Here is a 19,291-nt window from a genome sequence, read left to right as displayed (position 1 = left end):
CCAGGGATATCTGAGTGGGAGAGAGAGAGAACATGATGGGTAATGTATATCATAGTAGTTCCCTGGGACATCTGTGGGAGAGAGAGAACATGATGGGTAATGTATATCACAAAATGGTGGCATTGTATTATTAGGTATCCATAGGTCAACATCTCTAGGTGTGTTAGTAAGGGTCTATCTCTCCAACACCTGGATTCTCTATCTCTCTCTCTCTCTCTGTGTGGATGTCAGTAATTTTCCATTGTATTAAAGGTTTTTAAAGTTTGAGGTTATATATATATACAGTAATATATAAACAAATATTTTAATCCAAAATGTCTGTCAATTGATAATTACTAGACTATAATGGTATTTTGTCCTCCTCAAAAGAACTAAGACTTAGGAAGTAGATTTGACAACTTAGAGTACATTTCTGTCTCCTTGTATAACTTACTGCTTTCATTAAAAGGCACTGAGCGACAGTAAACTATTATGTCAGAGAATTCTTTGGCAATCCTTAAAGCTCTCTCTTGGTCTGCATGCTCTTTACTCTGAAATAAATAAATAAATTTACACTATTAATTACAAAGATGAAGTGTAACTTCAAGTGAAATATCTTAAAGTTCCTAGCATATTAAAATGAAAGTGTAGGCTAATTGGAGAGAGAGAGAGAGAGAGAGAGAGAGAGAGAGAGAGAGAGAGAATTCTCCAACTGGCACTTTTTGGGCCACCATACCCTAAGTTCCGCCATATTTGCACAATCCTTGATGGCCTTCATCCAGTCCAACATGTCCTCCTCGCTGCTGGCGGCAATCTCTAGAGGCGTGCCGTTGGAGATCACACGGAATACATACTGCTTTGAGCCCTTGCCACCTTCTATTTTATCTGAAAAGAGCAAGTCAACAGTATTAGGTATTGCTTCATTGTTTAAATAATATTATTTCTGTTTTTAACCAAAACTCATTTTGTGAAACATGCACAGGTGGTCAAGTGATATCTTTAACCTGCAGGATAGCTAACCAGTCAAAGAATTCACCTGTTTCTTTTTCTCTAACATTTTACAAACCAAGGACAATACAGCATGCCTTAGGTTCTATCAAATCCAAACACTTTCCCTATTAATTTACTTCTGATTTTTCTACAACACGATATAAACAGAGATGAAAGTGGACCATTTAGAAAAAATCTGGAAAATCCAAGTGTTGAAGATGCATGTGTCTTTGAGGGGGAGTGGGGGGTCTTGGGAACATAAATACAATACCCAAATATCCAGATATATCCAAACCCTTAACTTAATTCATCTGTACGTCATGCACTTACCCACAATGCAGCAGGTCACTTCCAGCATGCCCTTCTGCAGTGAGCCCAGGGGCGTCGAATCAGAATCCTCGGATATCTCCAACTCTTCCACATAATTTGATGGGAACCACATTTGTTTATTTCCACCATAGTCACCACGCCACCTGGTGGTGAGATAATTTGAAGGAATGTCAAATAGAAGACACACTGTACTCAGTGGCCGGCAGTCTTGAATAATTATAATCTTAATCAATTTATTACTCATTTTTTGTGCTGTAAATTAAGTTTGTACTTAACAGGAATCTAACAGTTCAACATTCTATATGTATATGGGGAAATTTTGCTTCATGGCCGTATTGGTACATGACATGCACTGTTTCATTTTGATGACAAATTTTTAGAGTGTATAGATGAATACAACTCAAAAGTAATTTTAGCAAAGTTTCTCTTCCATAAAAATTTCAAATCACAGGTAATGTGATGACAAATCAATGCTTAAAAAGAACAATATATCTACAAAAGTCTTACCATCCACCATCTTGCTTATGGACATTGCTGACAATGGCATGCTTGCAGAAGGACAGCTCATCTGCTCGCTGTGCGTGATAGTCGTACAGGGCCTTCACTTTGACCTTGAACACAGTGGAATAATAATGTAGATTTAGGTTCAACCAATGATACTGTTAATAAATAATATTTGATATTCAAACTAGATATGCATTTCTATGTATGTTATGTATGCATTTCTTGATTTATATTTATGTACAACTTATCTTTCTTTATGTAATACCAAAATACCTTAGTCTCTTCAAAATCATTTTTATGTCACATTTTCACTTTGAGATTTACAGCTAAAATCAGCCCAAGAGCAAAATCAAGCAAAAGAATAACAAAAACATCGTCTAGTGTATCTTAAATTGGAAAACCAAGCAAAGATACAAGCTGAAAACAGCACCCCTATTCTCCGTTAACAAAAACTCGGGAGATAAAAGCACCAAAACCAACTCACATTTGTGATAAACTCCAACTCGTTGGGATCAGCATACGAGTTACCTTCGTAAATGGACTCCATTTGCGGGTCCTAAGGACGGGGGGAAAATGAAAGGAAAAAATGTCATGCAGGAAAAAAATGCACTGTGAAAAATCACAAGAGGGCTACAATTGCCAATATGTAATTTTGCGCCATGCAAATCAAGAGGATTACTCAGGAATGGTGTTCTCTGCTGTGAAAGCCACTGTAACCAAGGGGTAATAAAAATTTCACCTGAAAGTGTGTTGTTTTGGGTGTTGCCTCCAGAGAGGGGAGGGGGGGGAGGGACCAGGGCATTGCTTGGTAAAGGAAAAGCTTAAATGTACGAACTTTGTGGCATGCACTGATAGGATTTGATGGGGGGGGGGGGGGGGGGGGGGGGGCAATCAAAACAAACACAAATTTATTGCTCTTTTCTATAAATCTGCTAATTTCAAAATCAAAGAAAAAGAAAAATGCCTCTTGCCCTGTAATCAAACCATTCACTATGCAAGGAGATAAAACATGTTAACAAAGCAGGAAATCGCAGTTTAATTTGGACTTAAAATAAAACTCTTGTCAGTCAAAATTCAGAATTCTGCTTTGTTAAATGTTGTTCTTTTCTCCCATGAGCTTGATAAGGAATGTTCATCTTGCCCCTCTCTCTCTTTACATCAGTTTAAAAAGTGTCCGTATACGTTTTGTTTGGCCGAGCCAGTTTAATTTTGTTACAGATATCTGAACTCTGTAAATCTTTAAAGCTGTAAGCCAGTGTTTCTTGAACAAAAGAAATGAGAGAGAAAGAGGCAAGATCAGAACAGCAACCCTGGATATCTAAGACTAGAGAAAAAAATCCAAAATAAAAAATCTGTCAGCAAAAAATAAGCCAAGGTGGTGGGCCATGCAGCAGTTGCTATGGAAACCTAGGGCTTATTACCTTAGACATATAGTCATTAGGATTCATATAGATATCTGCAGAACCATAGATGGCATTGGCATCTGGCTCCTGTCAAGAGAAGCTTAGCTAATTATTAAAAAATGGCTTACACAGAGGAACAGTGTTTGAAATTTCATTGGACCCCGGCAGATGTTCTTGCAATCAAAACAAGGGCAGATTTAGAGGGTCTCGTAGGTTTTCCAGAAAGAAAGAAATGACTACAATGTTCTAAATGTATGTAGGTGATTTCACATCAAAACTGGCTGTCAAAACAGTGTAAACCTTGATGATGACCTAAGAAGCCCCTGAGCAGCTTTTCTTTTGTTATTTCTTAAGAAAATTTTCACCACTAGTCTTCATGTTCCGAACAGTGCTAAAATCAAGATAAAACCTGAAACTAAATCAAGCACACCTGTTATCCTCATAACTTAAGGAAAGTGGCAATCTGAAAATACAGAAAAAAAGCCAAGGTGACTGCATGAAAAGCCAGACACATATTGCCAATGCTGTAAGAAAATATTAAAAAGTGAAGCATGAATGTCATATCATTCAAGTGAATAATATTAAGCATTTAAGTATAACATTAAAATATAAAATGCTTTTTTCTTCAATATTATTCCATCACAGGCTAAAGTCAATACAACAAAACTTGCTTATAAAGTTTTATTATTTTTTGTCATATATAAACTGTATAAAACTGAACTTTATGACTCCAGGTGGTAAGGCTCTTTAAACTGGTCATACTATAATAACAATGATAATCTCATGTCTTCCTACCATTCCTATCTGTGAGACTAGCTCAGCATTGACAGCGTACTTTAACCTCATCTTGCGATAGAGAGGGTTCTTTTCGTAATACTGCACCAATTCCAAAAGGCTCTCAAACTGGGCGTTGCCGATGGTGAAAAGACGACCTTCCAACTTGATACGACAATGCTTGATTTTTCCCTCAGCTCTGTGCAAATATAAGAGCAAATAAGCCATTAACATTTAGTTGAATAGTAATGAAAATAGACTGAAATGCATGTTATACTCTTTATGTACAAGTTAATTCATTTTTACATTTTATTTTATTTTGTTAATTGTTTTCAGATTTTAATAATTTTCAATTTATTCAAAAACATCATTTTGGTAACCATTACTTAACACAAAGATACGTCATTCAAAAATAAAATCATGTGTTCAAATGTCATTTCAAACAGTAATTTTTCCACAATAATTGCAATGAAATACCACAATGCTTAATCTTTCAACTGTACAAAAAACAGGAATCATTTCATTTAAAAATCATTACAAAGAGAAATTGGCTTATGAGCAACACAACAAACTTGCAGGGGGAATCTCTACTCAGTGTCTCATAACAATCTAGCTTCTATGTTCACAAATAAAAAGCTTATAGCGTTCATGCAGTAAGTGTCAGCTTAGCTTGGTGTATTACATAGATAACATATGCAACCAAGGCTGTGGAGCTATTTCAGGTGTTATTTTATCTCCAAAAAATAACATTCATAAAAATTGGAATACTACAAGGCACACATACAGAATCAGAGATGTTTTTTTTTAATGAGAAATACTCCATAATGATTGCATTCATTAGATTTTTAACAAGCAGTTCTTAAATTACTCAAGCAAAAAGCAGAAATTTAATGTCTCACATCAATGCAAAAAAAGGCACAAGATGAAGAAAAATTCATCGAAAACATGTAATTTTTTTTTTGCTAAATAATTGGATGAAACAATCTATTTCACACTGGCGAGGCATGACAACAGCAGCAAAATGAACATAATCAACACCAGCATAATAAATCCAATGAGCGTCTAGGCCACGGGCTGGTTTCAGGCTGAAAATGTTGGTCTTCGCCAGTTCAAAATATATCTGTAGTATATTTCTCAAAAATAAAGCCTCTTATGGTTTAAATAATCCATCTTTATATACAAAAGATACAATATTTCACTTGCTTTACATAAAGTCAAAGCAAGGTAGAAAAATTTGGGCTCAAAGAGACCAATTCTGGTCCAAAGATTTTTTGTGAAACCGGCCGCTGGCGAGATATGAAGCTGCGGAGTGATGGCACTTAACTTCTCATCGTTTACCTGAACGAGATGGCATACTGAAACTCATCTTTGTCAGATGCTTCTACTCGCTTCCGGACCAAATAAGCTCCGTTGTATGGAATTCTGCATAACATGTCTTCAGCTTGTTCTCGCGTTAAATTCTCATGATACCATCTACAAATATCACATTAATGATTGCACATCAACAACTACATATATGTTAGTATATATATATATATATATATAATGGGAATACCTATCTGGGATGTTTATCCCACTTACCGAAATGAAATCGCAAATTGGGATGCCTCGGTGTCATTGCCTGCGACATTTCTTTTGCGCACGAGGAATGCACCATTGTAACGTATACGACTAAGCATGTCCTCAGCTTTTTCACGCGACAGAGCCTCATGGTACCATCTGAGAAACAACAAAGGTTAGTACTACATGCAAAATAATAGAAGACAAATCACAAAATGACATGATCTCGCTCCCTTCACTTTGGAGAATGGATGGATGTGACTTGTTTTTCTTCTTTTAAAGAGACAAACTCCAGTATATTGGTGCTCCTACATTGCATGCATCTTTGCACGCATGCACACACGCACACCGCACACAGAAATCCATCTTCTACTGCTTTGCATCACTCAAAAACAAACGTTGGTCAACCTACATCATGCCAAATGAACATAAGTACTAGGTCAACTCATAGCAGGCCATTTCCATGATAGTTTTATGGAAAGCTGATTTTTTTTATAATCCTTGAAAACATATTTCTTACATGAAACATCTTAGATGCTTTAATGAGCACATGAAAGGATATGGTCAGCTTCAAGTTAACATCTAGTTGTACTAAACACTGAAAAGAGGACAGGTTTTTGAATTATCCAAAATAACACATTTGAAATTCATTCATTCATTGCAGACCCCCCCCCCTGTGTTTTTGTTTTGTTTTCCCAAAAATCAGCAACCATCAGTGTACTAAAATGATTCAAATTGTAAAAAAAAATGCATCATCACGGCACCATGCACTGTATGTGTATCAATAATAACAAAAGTAACTGTCAATTCTTGACAACTGGGTCATGCAAATGTTCTACGATGCCGGCAAATGCACATTCACATGCACCATTGCACGGTGCAGGGGCTGTCTTCACCTGAAGGAAATGGCGTAAGAAGAGGAATCAAATTCACTGTGGCGGAGAAGAAAAGCTCCGTCGAAAGGAATGCGTGCTAACATGTCTTCTGCAATGGCGCGGTCCATTCCTTCATGATACCATCTAAAACATAGACAAACTTATTATGATGCATTGATGCAAAAAAAAAAAAAAAACAGTGTTCTCATGGTACCCAATTTAAATGGTTCCCTCAAGCTGCAAAATATAAATGGAAGGCTCATGGTGCCAAATTCAAATAGGGTCCTCAAGGTGTTCAAACCCAAATAAAGTTCTCCGAGTTTAAAAAAGATGTCAAGGTCTTTGATTTACATCATCCTAGTATGGTAAAACCTCTGTTATCAGCATACATCTGCCATTTCCAGTGACTTATTTCTTGTCACTGGAGATGGCAATGGTCTATTGATAATAGAAGTCCTCAGTAAACTCTGATATACAGGGTGTATAGAATATGCTACAGAAAAAATTTAAAGAATGCCTTCATGGTGCTGCCTGAAAAATAGAACGTATACACATTATGAAGTTTCATGGCATCATTAGTCAGGTAAATCTTCTTTTCCATCTTCCGATGACTACCCGTGAACGTAACCATAATTGCAATTATCAAAATCATTTTCAAAATACGCATTTTTAAACTTAAGCAGGCATAACTTATAAAAGTAACAATTAATCTGACTTTTAAAAAATTCAATCAATTTTTAATAAATGCTCTTTAATCCAAGAAAATCTAGCTCTGAAAGGTTCATTTACCTCATTACAATAACACCATTAAAATAACTATGATACTACACAGCAAACTTACTTCTGTCCTTTGTGACTCTGGGGCTGAGGAACCGGGTCCCCCAGGATCATTTCAAAGTCCTGACTTCGCAGGGGGTTATTACGGTAGAATGTGACCAGACTGTACAAGCTTTCAAACAGCACGTTGTCTATCAAGTAGTAGCGGATCTCGCCGCGCTCTTGACGGGACTTGATACGACAGTGGTTCACTTTCCCCTGACGCCTGAGGAAGAAATTATTAGTGAACTTTTTACTGATCATCTTGTGTTAATCAGATGAAGAGAAATGAGAGAAACACTGCCATAGTTTTTTCGAGGAAATATTGAAAAAGACTAATGTATACAAGACAAGCAGATAAATTACAAGAAATACCTCAAATACACAGCAAAGAATGTAAGTAGGTAATTTATTGATAAAATAGGTAATAGCAATAATATTAAGTGGAGTAAGCTAAAGCTCAGCTATCAGTTGATGTTAACAGGTATAGATTCTTAACAAAGTATAAATCTTAGAAGTGAACAGTGTTACAGAGATAATTTTTATTTGCCATAATTCTTCATTTATGAAAGCATAAATCATAAGATGACAGCTGTTTGATTACAAAAGCCCTAGATTATAAAAATAACTCACTAATATAAGCTTGAACAAGGCCGATAATTTAAGGTTAATTAATTTTTGTTAGTTATTCCTGACAGGTGAGCCAAAAACTTTTTGCAACTACATTTCTTTTTATAATTTACAACTTAAAATAGGCGACTTCAGAAACATGAGTGATTATTGTAGGTTATAATTCTTACATTCAGACTGTTACTTCATATAAGATCACACACAGTACACATGAGCAACTTACTTAGATTATATCTAACAAGAAGCAATAAGCAGATTAGAGTCTTTTACTTTAAACAAAAACCAATATCAATATGTAAGTAAACAATTAAATTGTGCTCTTTTGTCACATGGTGTTTCATGAAACAAACAATACATCAGTGTGTGAAGTGGACACAGCACTTCAAAAATTAAAAACAAAAACAAAACAAAATGTAATACATGGACTACAAAACAAGTTTTCAGTCAATATATTAAACTACGGCATACAAGACAGCTATATTAAGTGGTCTTTAAAAAGAGTGCAGCACACAGTGACTGACACATTCCACTCTAAATCCGGACTCACCAAATGGTGCAAGCAATAAAGTGTCATCTAACTTTCTAAATAACTCACTTCATCAAATTCACCATGCAATCAAACGCCTATACATACCAAAACGACAGAGTAAAACTACCCACAAACTCCTTGCTATGGCGGACCAAGAAAGTTCCGTCGCCTTTAGCAGGTCCCCACTGAATCAAGAGGCTCTCAGCGGTCTGGCGTGACCCGTTTCCTCGAATATAGTCATGGTACCACTCTTCGGAAAAATGCAATTCCCTAACCTAAGGGTAACATTAATACACAGTGTCAAACTCCATGCCATGCTAGGAAGAAAGGGGAGACAACGAGGGCGCTGGGACTTACCAAAAGGAGAGGGAAAAATCACCGACAAATGTGTCGCTTTCTCGAACTAGGAATGTGCCGTCGCCGAGGACTGCGTACTCGTTCAATAGCTCCTCCGCTCTACGTCGCCCACCCTCAAGCTTCCCATGAAACCACTTTTCACTGAAGTGCAACTCTTCATTTGATACTCCCTAAAGTAAGAAGATTGGGGAGTATTTTGATTGAGATCAACCTAGATAGAAAAATATAACTGATCAAAGACAGAAATATATGTAGATCTATCTATATATCCACACATCATATTATCTTGATAACAAAGAGACACAGAAAAACATGCAGTTCTGGAGGGGCAAAGTATTTCAGAAAGCTATATGAAATGTTAAAATTATCATTGTAGAGGAATCCCTGCCCCACGACACGTAACAAATAAGGTATTTTCACTCATTGAAAAAGTTTCCAATCAAAAATAAAAATTTCGAGGTATGGGGCAATGCTATTGCCAAATTCAAAATTAAGCTTTTCTGTTAGAAAGGGGTTCTAGTATCCCGGCCAACACTATGGAATCTAGATATGTACACCAGTTTAAGCATTCACCACTGAAAACAGATCCATCATGGAATATTAAAAACATAATCCCTAAAACAAATACATAAAACAAAACAACACAATTAGACACCAAGCAAACATACATATATATAAAAAAGAAACTAGAGGTAAACTGAAAACAAACAAGCAAACAAAGAAACGGACAAGCAAGCCAACAAATAAGCAAAATTTTATATGCAATTTTGAGATTGATATACAGAACAAACTACGGATCAAGATGTACAAATTACACCATATGAAATTTAAAAGCAAGTACTTTGAAGAACAAAAGTGAACCAGAAAAAGTGAGTGTGACTCGGTGAAATAGAACACAATTCTATCTTTTCTTCTGGTGACATTCATTCTCACTTCAAGCAGTGGTGACACACAGAGTCCTCAGAAAGTGGTCACTGTGATTTTGATAATTAGCTGGTGGCAGGTTTGCATACACTGATAATTGTGCTTTTTTTTATATGGTGGCAGGTCTTGATGGACTAATAAGTGTGTAAGTTTGATAACACAGTGGAGATGGGTCTTTCAAAAGGTGCTAGCATACCTTCGTTTGGGGAGAAAACACAACCAGAACACTCTTAAATATGATTTTCAAAGGGAAGACAGTAATTACACAATGAGTGCTGACTGTGTACTGATAAAAAATTGCAGTAGTTAAACTAATTTTCATTATCAATATATAAAAAGAGTGAAAATAATCCAAAGCCAGGAAATTCTTGTAGGGTGACAATCATATCTTAAGTGCAAACACATCTAAGGACACTAAACACGATACAACTGATGGCATTCAATCTATTCAGACAAATATAAAAATCAAAAGACTGATCTTGTAAACTCTGGACAAAAGTTATTCAATTTCAGTGTTCAAGAGTGGGTGTAATCCCTCGACTTTTTTTCATTAGAACATCTTCATTGTAATATGACAACTTACCACAATGTTAAACAAGACCACAAATAGTGATAGAAAGCTAACAGCACTTATAAAACCTTGAGCCAGGGTGTACAAAATGTTACATCATTCTTTACATTTGAAACCTGGGAACAGCATTCAAAACAATCACCTGTCTACGTGACACCATTCAAGAATCAACAAGGGATCAAAAATTATATAACATACAAAAAATACTTTAAAAACAACATGAACATGTTCTAAGGAATCATGCTTCCCAGCATTCCATTAGTTACCTCCTCCCTGGGCTAAAACATAAACCATGAAATAGAAAAGGCAATACAATGTATTCCATAACCACAGAAAGAGAAAAACAGAGAAAAATATTAGCACATTGGAAAACGATTATAGTATTATCTCATTTTTGAACACAAAACACAATTTTGTTTGACAAATAAAACAATTCTGAACTCACACTTGCAGAATCTGTATTTCTGACTTACGGTAATGATGCTTTACAATTATAATGGTTCAATGAAATAAGAAAAAAATAAAGCTTTTACCATACTGATTTGGAGAACATTTTATAAATTATCTATAATCAACCCAACAAAGCTTTGGCTAGTATTATTTTTGCTCCATATAAACAGTTAAAATATTCAGCAAAATAAACTTTGGCCTTTCCCCCTTTGCAAAAATGAATAATCTCTATTCAATGACAAACAAATTATCTGCTAGTATGAATTCAGAATCTTGTACTATAATTTACCAAACATGTAAAGCTGAAAACCATATCCCTTGTGATTAATTTTCAACCACAACATGCCCAAAATTGTCTCCCACATACCCAGAAACTAACCCTTTAAGGCAAGGCAAAACACCAAACAAAGTATAACATTGAATCTAAGATCGGTAATCATCTTAACACAAAAATGTTATGTTCAGTTTATCAACAATATCAGTATTTAAGAGTCTGCATTCCCAAAAAAATAATTCAATAAACCATCAAAATTTAATTCCAAGTTTGCCACATCATTTTTTTCATTATAATATATAAATTCATAATCTGTTTTTGTTATACATGTACATAATATTTGTTGGGTCAAGTCATAGCAAATGTACAAGCACTTTAATAAATAAATAAAAATGAAATAAAGAAATACTTTGTTCATACAAATGAATCTCTTACATCAATATTGTCTATCCACAAGTAATCAATTATAAAGGGAGTAAAAAACCTGAGTAGGGATGGTAGGAGAGAAGTAGCGTTAATCTCACCTCAACATGGCCATTCATGTCAGGGACCTCTTCCTCCTCATCATCCGCCTGCTGTACACTGGTTTCCTCTGTGTAGTGAAGGCGTGTAGCAGTCAGGACAAAGTAATGTGGATACCACTCCTATATAACAGATGGAATATAACACCCAGTTAAAGAGTCACTCCATGACCTGGACTTTCAGTCATTTTACTTCACTATCTAAAATGGGCACAATATTACTTTAAGTTTAGACTGGTACAATATGTAACACCCTTGAAAATTCACTCAGTGACTCCAAATTCTGGCAGGTTCAATTTGGAACCATATGCAAAACATTACTATCTCACAAGGGAATGTAGAGTTACAGTAGCAGTAACGTGTTTTTGTATCCAGAGGATGTTTACTGTTGTGAACAAATGCTACTGTTCCTAGACAAACCCAAGGTACCTCTGGCCCATACACTTACAGTACAATACCCATACATCACTTACATTAGGCTAACTCCAAGGTACCTCTGGCCCATACACTGGTGGTACAATATTTATATATCACTTACATTGTCCACAGGGTCCTCCAGCCATAACATGCCATTCTTCACAGAGCTGCTGAGATCTGCTTCTGTCATACCTGGATTTATATATATATATATATATTATATTAAGGTATGTACATATCGGTCATTTTGCCTAGATGGATTGAAAACACACATTTTGCAGAATATCTCACTGTTTAACTGTTAATTTGTTATTGTTTAAAAACTGTAGACGCATTCAATATGGATTTAAAATTACACCAAAAAAATACAGTAGCATTTCTGTTTTTATGGTTTTTATCATTAAAACAATCAAAAAATTATCATTAACCTTCCTGTGGAAGACCTTGCTGTTATAAAATGTTTTAACAATCATAGTGCAGTGCAGAGAAATTAATAAGCAAAACAGAAAACTGAGAAAGTTAAACGGCTTGCCATACTGTGCAGAGTCAACTTACTGTCCTCTGCGACATTCCCTGCAAATTTCCACTCATCTCCTAATGCTCCTTCAGGTAGCTTCTTGTGCTGGAAACACAAGGGAAAAATTTGTCATAATTATCAAAGCATAGTGCACATCACCCTACACTCAGCATAAGCAAACCTGGGGTGTGTTAGCCTTGGAACTCAAGGTGTATCTCCCTGAGTACAAATCTGTACTAATAATTAGGGAGTTGGTTGCCTATTTGTGTATCAGTACTATTTGTACTTGTAGGAAGCCACCCTGATTTTCAGGGTTTAGTAACTAATCTCTTTTCTGCCATTTCCAGTGACACCTTGGGTTGCAAAGCTAACTAATACCTGATCTATCATCTCAGTATGCTTCTGCCATTACCAGTAACATCTGGAGTTTGTGAGATTGCTGGTAACAGGCTCCTTCTACCAGAATGCCTAGAACTGGGAACAGCAGCAGCACCCTGATAATGAATGGCAGTTTGCAGTAAACTGTGAGACTTGGGGTAGGAAGGGGGCAGGGAGCTGTGGGGAGTGGGGTGGGAGTGTCATGATGACCTGTTGAACTGTTCATGCAAGTTTTAGTATATAATACTTGGAAGTTGTGCTCTAATGAGTGAGAAAAAATGTTCAGGTATGCACTTCAAACAGCCTAGGTCTAACTGTAAATAAATGAATGAATAATTAAAACACTCACTAGCTGTTATATAAAACCTCTACCAGAATAAAAAATGTTGAAAATTAAGCTTGAACTACAAACAAAATATAATTACCCATCTAGAAAACTAATAAAACACAATCAGTGTAATAGCACGCAGATTCAAATAAGCGAGCTGTCATAGCTTTACACACAAACATCTTTTTGTATCATTTAACCAAAGTGAAACAAAGTGAAGCAATAATAACTCTTCCTTTGAGATTCAAAATTCCGCAAGAAATACATTCTAAACAACGCATGGAAATATATTATATTGCATTTCACCACTAAAACGGCTGTTATTGTAGTAAAACTAAAATCTGTGCTTGTCAATAGGGCTTTCAGTGCCTTTCTTCCCGGTCGTCAAGACATCCGTTGCCAAGGACTTTGGCGTGTCACGCGGATTCTCACGTTCATTCGAGACCAAATAACATTTTGCGGGATAAGATATAGCAGGCGCATGATGCTCAGACGTAAGTTGCGAGTTTTTGTACAGTGTGTCGGATAACAAAATGCCCAGAACTGCACACATTGTAGATATAAATGCATTTTGAGCAATTAGACCATTATATTGTATGAATCTTATTTTATTGTAATAAAGTGTTGTTGTTGTCTGCTTTTCCTGCGGTTTTAAGTAGGTCACCAGAAAACCCCGCTCGATATCGCGTGACTATGCACTGTCAGAGAGGGCCCCGTCAGTTAAAATCTCTTAAGAGATTTTAACAAAAAACCAAGCATTTAGGAAAATACCCTAGACTAACTTTGAATGCAGGAATGGGGTCGTTGACCATTGGTAAGTATGGGAAAATTGCCGTTTACTCCAGGATAATCCAAATTTTGGCCAAAACGAAGAGTTATTATGACTTTAAATCCTATTACAAAATTTGCAAATTTGATTTATATACAAACAAAATCTATGCAAGGTGAAAGGGTGTTTACACTAAGAGTTAAAATTGTTTGTATTTTGATACTAGTTACTTCTAAAAAATCCATAAGCAGCCACAACAGTGCTAGCTAGCTCTTACTTCTTGTAGAATTGTAAAATAAAACTGTAAAGAGTACATCTACTTTCCTTGTTTCAGCCATATTCAGCCACTGAGGAACTCCCCTCTACCAGGAGGTATGTTTCTTACCGAAAAGACAGTTCTCAACTTCTGGTAAGTTAAAATAACTTAATTGAGATACACTTATAAATAGATTATTATTCACCACCAGAAAATGACTCAGGAAGTAGTGATAAATATCCTACAATATATGAGGGACAAAATAAAACCCGATAAGGATAAAAGCCCGAAGGTCGGAGTTTTGAAAATTTCATCATACCCAGGAGTAAGGGAGACATAATTTTGAAAAATTTGTCGGATTTACGCAATTAAAAATATTCATTAATTTTAAGCGACGGAATTTTCAAGTTTTTACTGTAATGCTTATAATAGCACAGTTAATCAACACTGAATTTTAATCATGCACAACAGGTAACATCGTCAATAAAAGGAGCAGATCCAGAGATATTTTCTGACATTATTACAAATTATCTTTGTTGATCCATCCTCCATTTTTGATGGTCCTCCAACAGAAAAAAAAAAAGATACCTGTCAATGAAAACGTTAAAATCTGACGGTCTTCTGAAAGACGGTCTCAATCTGCCCGTGCAAGAAGATTACATTTTCAAGACCATGAGACTTCAAATTCACATAATGAAAATTCCAATATTTGAAAAAATGATGACAATTCATAAAACAATATTACATAATGTTTAAAAGACATTAATACCAATACAATTGCTTATGTGGAAAAACAGAAAATGTGCAGAGCTTTAAGTGGATGGGAGTTAAAAGTCACACCTTGAAAATGCCAGTGTTTGAAAAGAAAATTAAAAAGAAAAGAACAAAAATATTCCAATAAAGCTGCTAATCAAACTTTTAATCTTACTGTATTAACATGATATGAATAACCCCTTTGAGTTTGAGAATTATAAGGCACTGTTATTCATCTATAGCATTAATGTTGGCATTACACAAAATAATTTTTTTGAAAACTTATTTGCAATATTAAACAACATTTATGTACATAATTATCACTGCTTCCTTATTCTGGACTGTTATCTGGCAGAGAGCTTAACCTACGGAAGTTAACAGGGAAATCTCAACATGTGTGTTTTAACCCCATATACGACTTGCATTATTCGAAAGGTGCGATGTGCGCATGACCGGAATTGTGCACTGCAGGGGTCAAAATAGTACCGGAAGCGTTGTTGACAGCGATAGGAACACATGATGGAAGCATAAGACATGCCGGGGGCGATATTAAACAAGCCATTTGAGGCGACAAAGGTGCCGGAGTTGAAAAGTTGGTTAAAATGTAGGATGCCCACACAGCAAACAAAAAAGAAGAGCTAATAAAAAGGTATGTTACACGATATTTCCTTAAATACAAGACCAAATACAAAACCCTAATGTGGTCATTATGTAATTATGTTCACCTGAGTCATTTATTGGGGAGATAAATTTGTCACCTGGTTCAGGCAATTATCTGATACAATCTCCGAGGTGGGCTAGTGCACTGTACAGGTAATTAGTACAAGCTCACTGTCAATATCAGTGAATCTACATGTATCATTTGTTTCTTCTTCATTATATTTCTGTTGTGTATCCAGGTAGATTTCGGTTAAAAATATGACTAGGCGGAGGAGGTCAAGGTCGAGGTAACACCTGACATGCAAAAGAAAAGAGTCTCTCACATTGGTGTCTAATATTGTGAGAAATGTAGATGCCTGAGATTTAAGGTCTTGCAGACATGTTCATGAATGTTTCTGGAAAGTAGTGGTAGGCATCACTGGTATAGATCATGAAAGGCAAGTGACATTTTCTAAGAACTTTAAATCTGGAGGCTTGGACTTACGCAAGTATATGCATGAAATTAGGTGGTTGAGCAGTTCTCTAGTGTAGCTATATAAAAGAGTGCTACTCAGCAATAGTCATTGTCAAAGACATAATTGGCCCCCTGAAGCTGTAACAGTCATATAGGTAATGGGCCTTTCTATACACTGTGCACTATTGTGACATCTCACTAGCTCCTACTGATTACAAAGCTATCATGGCCCAGAAACCTACCAGGGCTGATGACAGGACCATGTCCAGGTTTCTCACAAGCAACAATACAAAGAGCAAAACACAAACAATAACTTCAGCACCTAAAAGACCTCATTCGGAGGTGGCAAACTCCAGTGCAGAAGAATTACAAATGCTCATGCATGAGCTGTCTGAAATAAAAAATGAGATTAAAGAAACTATTAGAAAAGAGGATTTGGAAATTACAGTAACAAGGGTGGTTGAAAGACTTCTTAATAACATGGTATCAGAAATGGATGCAAAATTTATGCAGAAATTCGACTGTCTAAAAATGGAATCTGAGACCCGTGCTGCAAAACTGCAAGATCAGGTGGATAGTCTTCAGATGGAAAATGAGCAGTTGAAAGAAGTCATGAGAAAGAAAGACCAAGAAATGAAAAAAATGAATGAACTGCTAAAACAAAATGATTACTACAGTAAAGAAACCATGCGCTCTTGCAATCATAATGAACAGTACTCAAGGAAAACTAATATAAGGGCCTTGAACATAATAGAAAAAAAGGAGGAAAACCTGAGAGAAATCTTTATTGATATGCTGCAAAAAGAAGCCAAACTGAATATTGAGCCTACTGATATCCAGGCAATACATCGCATACCCGGTAAACAAGGATCCCCAAGACCAGTGATCATAAAACTTAGAAACACAGATATCAAGAGAACAATCATGCGGAAAAAGAGAGAACTGAAATCTGGTGCACGTCTGTATGATGACATAACATTAAAAAACTTAACTCTCTTGAACAAACTAAAACAACATGAGCACGTTGAAAGTGCATGGTTCTTTAACTGCAATGTATACTGCCAGTTAAAAAATGGAAACAGAATAAAGGTAGACATATGTGATAATTTGGAGGAGAAACTGAAACAAAAGAAAAGGTCCAATTAGGAGAAAAAATGACTAATGTTTTGTTTTCTAACATGTAAAGCCTAGAGTGCCTAGATATAATGCAATGTAATTGCTTGGTTATCTTTATCACTTTATGTTTATAAACTTTCTTCTTCCATATTTTCTAGGTACACATGTAGATCCCAATTGTTACTACTTCTCATGCTTTACGATTAATAGAGAAATAATCATAAGGTTCTTCTTATCTTCCAATAAACCTTGTTTTTGGGAAGGAGAATAACCCACATAATGCTTTCACTGGTATGTACAGAATATCCTTTACATAGACCAATAAAGATAAGGTGAGTGCTGATCCCTAACATTCAAATATTAATGTTGTAAAAATATTTTTTGAATTGGTGCTCATCCTTAACATTATGCAAAATATTATCAATGTTACAACTTGATATTCTGTGGGATCATTAGGTACCTCAATTTTCAGAACATGCTGCAAGTACTGATACTCGAAATGTGTGGGATGATTGTATTTATGTTATCTTACTTTGTTTTTTGTTTTACGAACAAAATTTTTGTCTATGTGAGTGTGTGTCATGTGTATGAATGTGTGATGTATGCAAACCTCATAGGTGAGAGCATCCTGATCAAGCAATGTTTAGGGTCAAATGACATGTGGGTTAATGTATGTATGGGGTTGTATGTTTGTGAAGTGATGCATAATTGGAGCACTACACCAGATATGAATGAATATATTATCATGATATCTGCATGTATAACTGTGATGTGGACTTGCTTACTCTACAAAATATTTTACACCGATATAATGAGCCATATATTCCATAGATATACACAATCTATGGATGTCATCTGCGTACTGGATTACTTGAAAGTATTATAATTCACAAAAATGTTATTTAATCTATGAGTTTGCATATCGTTAGTTTGAATTGTAGGGGTCTTGGAGGTACTCAAAAGAGAAGAGACGTCCTGAACTATTTGAAACAACAGAAATACTCAATATATTGTATCCAAGATACCCACTTTACAGAGAGGGACAGATCAAAAGTACATTCCTTGTGGGGATATAAAACCCTTCTGAGCCCTGGCAAATCAAATTCAAGAGGTACCGCAATCCTTTTCAACAATAACTTTGAATTTAAAATAATGAGAACGTTGTTCGGAAAAGATGGAAATTATTTGATTATCGAAATTGAAGTTGAAAATAATTACTCTGTTTTACTTATTAATTTGTATGGACCAAACAAAGATGACCCGGAATTTTTTGTTCACCTCGGAAATATCATAGAAGATTTTGAGGGTCACTTTGTGATAATGATGGGGGACTTTAACCTAGTTCAAGATAGTGATTTAGATTATTATAATTACAGACGTGTTAATAATCCCCAAGCAAGAGATGCTCTCTTACGGCTGAAAACTAAATTCAATTTGATAGACCCATGGAGAGCTCAACATGAACAGAGGAAACAATTCACTTGGTCCTCTAATAACCCTGTAAAAAGAGCTAGGCTTGACTTTTTCCTTATTTCTAACGAACTCATGAATCTTGTTGATCAAACTGAGATAACTTATGGATACCGAACAGACCACGCAATGATACACCTGAAACTTACTCTCTCTGAGCAGAAAAAAGGGAAAGGTTTCTGGAAAATGAATAACAGCCTTCTAAAAGATTTTGAGTATATAAGAGGAGTAAAGAAAATAATAGAGGATCTAAAATATCAATATTGTGCCAGTCCATATAACAAAGCAGAGTTATGTAAAATTAGTGACAATGATCTGGACTTTCTTGTGGATGAGCAAGCATTTTTTGAACAGATATTATTACAGGTTAGAGGCTATACCATTGCCTATAGTTCAGCAAAGAAAAAGGAGAAAAATATAAGAATGAAGACCCTGGCTGAAAAAATTAAGAAATTATATTCCATGTATACAGATAACCCCACATCGAATTTAGAAAACCAGCTCCAGACTCTGAAACTAGAGGAAGAAGAAATGAGACATGAACATATTAGAGGGGTCTATATAAGAACCAAAGTAAAATGGTCAGAGGAAGGGGAAAAACCAACTAAATATTTTTTATCCCTGGAAAAAAGAAATTTTGTAAATAAAACTGTAAAGAAAATTATAAGGGAGCCAGGCCGTATTAT

General features: G+C 35.6%; 1 protein-coding gene across 12 annotated transcripts in view; it reads right to left on the bottom strand.

Annotated features, from left to right (window-relative positions):
- LOC106152397 (1-phosphatidylinositol 4,5-bisphosphate phosphodiesterase gamma-1) overlaps positions 1-19,291 on the bottom strand; it is a 61,875-nt gene that overhangs the window by 7,575 nt on the left and 35,009 nt on the right. For 5 of the 12 annotated variants that reach the window (XM_087011225.1, XM_087011226.1, XM_087011217.1 and 2 more), the window contains 13 exons: positions 12,460-12,526; positions 12,026-12,096; positions 11,491-11,610; positions 10,509-10,520; positions 8,748-8,917; positions 7,257-7,457; positions 5,562-5,699; positions 4,002-4,179; positions 2,288-2,359; positions 1,807-1,910; positions 1,300-1,442; positions 716-864; positions 434-530 (listed from right to left, as the gene is read on the bottom strand). In XM_087011225.1, the coding sequence (XP_086867351.1) occupies positions 434-530; positions 716-864; positions 1,300-1,442; positions 1,807-1,910; positions 2,288-2,359; positions 4,002-4,179; positions 5,562-5,699; positions 7,257-7,457; positions 8,748-8,917; positions 10,509-10,520; positions 11,491-11,610; positions 12,026-12,096; positions 12,460-12,526 (1,522 nt within the window). Of the gene's footprint in view, positions 1-433; positions 531-715; positions 865-1,299; positions 1,443-1,806; positions 1,911-2,287; positions 2,360-3,224; positions 3,294-4,001; positions 4,180-5,318; positions 5,454-5,561; positions 5,700-6,436; positions 6,560-7,256; positions 7,458-8,495; positions 8,666-8,747; positions 8,918-10,508; positions 10,521-11,490; positions 11,611-12,025; positions 12,097-12,459; positions 12,527-19,291 lie in introns of all 12 variants that reach the window. The other 7 variants (XM_087011223.1, XM_087011222.1, XM_087011219.1 and 4 more) reach the window with 7 other exon arrangements.

This window comes from Lingula anatina, chromosome 4 (genome assembly GCF_051362555.1).
Source record: "Lingula anatina isolate TDL-2025a chromosome 4, LinAna3.0, whole genome shotgun sequence".
Classification (NCBI taxonomy): Eukaryota; Metazoa; Brachiopoda; class Lingulata; order Lingulida; family Lingulidae; genus Lingula; species Lingula anatina.
The sequence above is the reverse complement of the archived record's forward strand: the minus strand, read 5'-3'. Positions and strand labels throughout refer to the sequence as shown.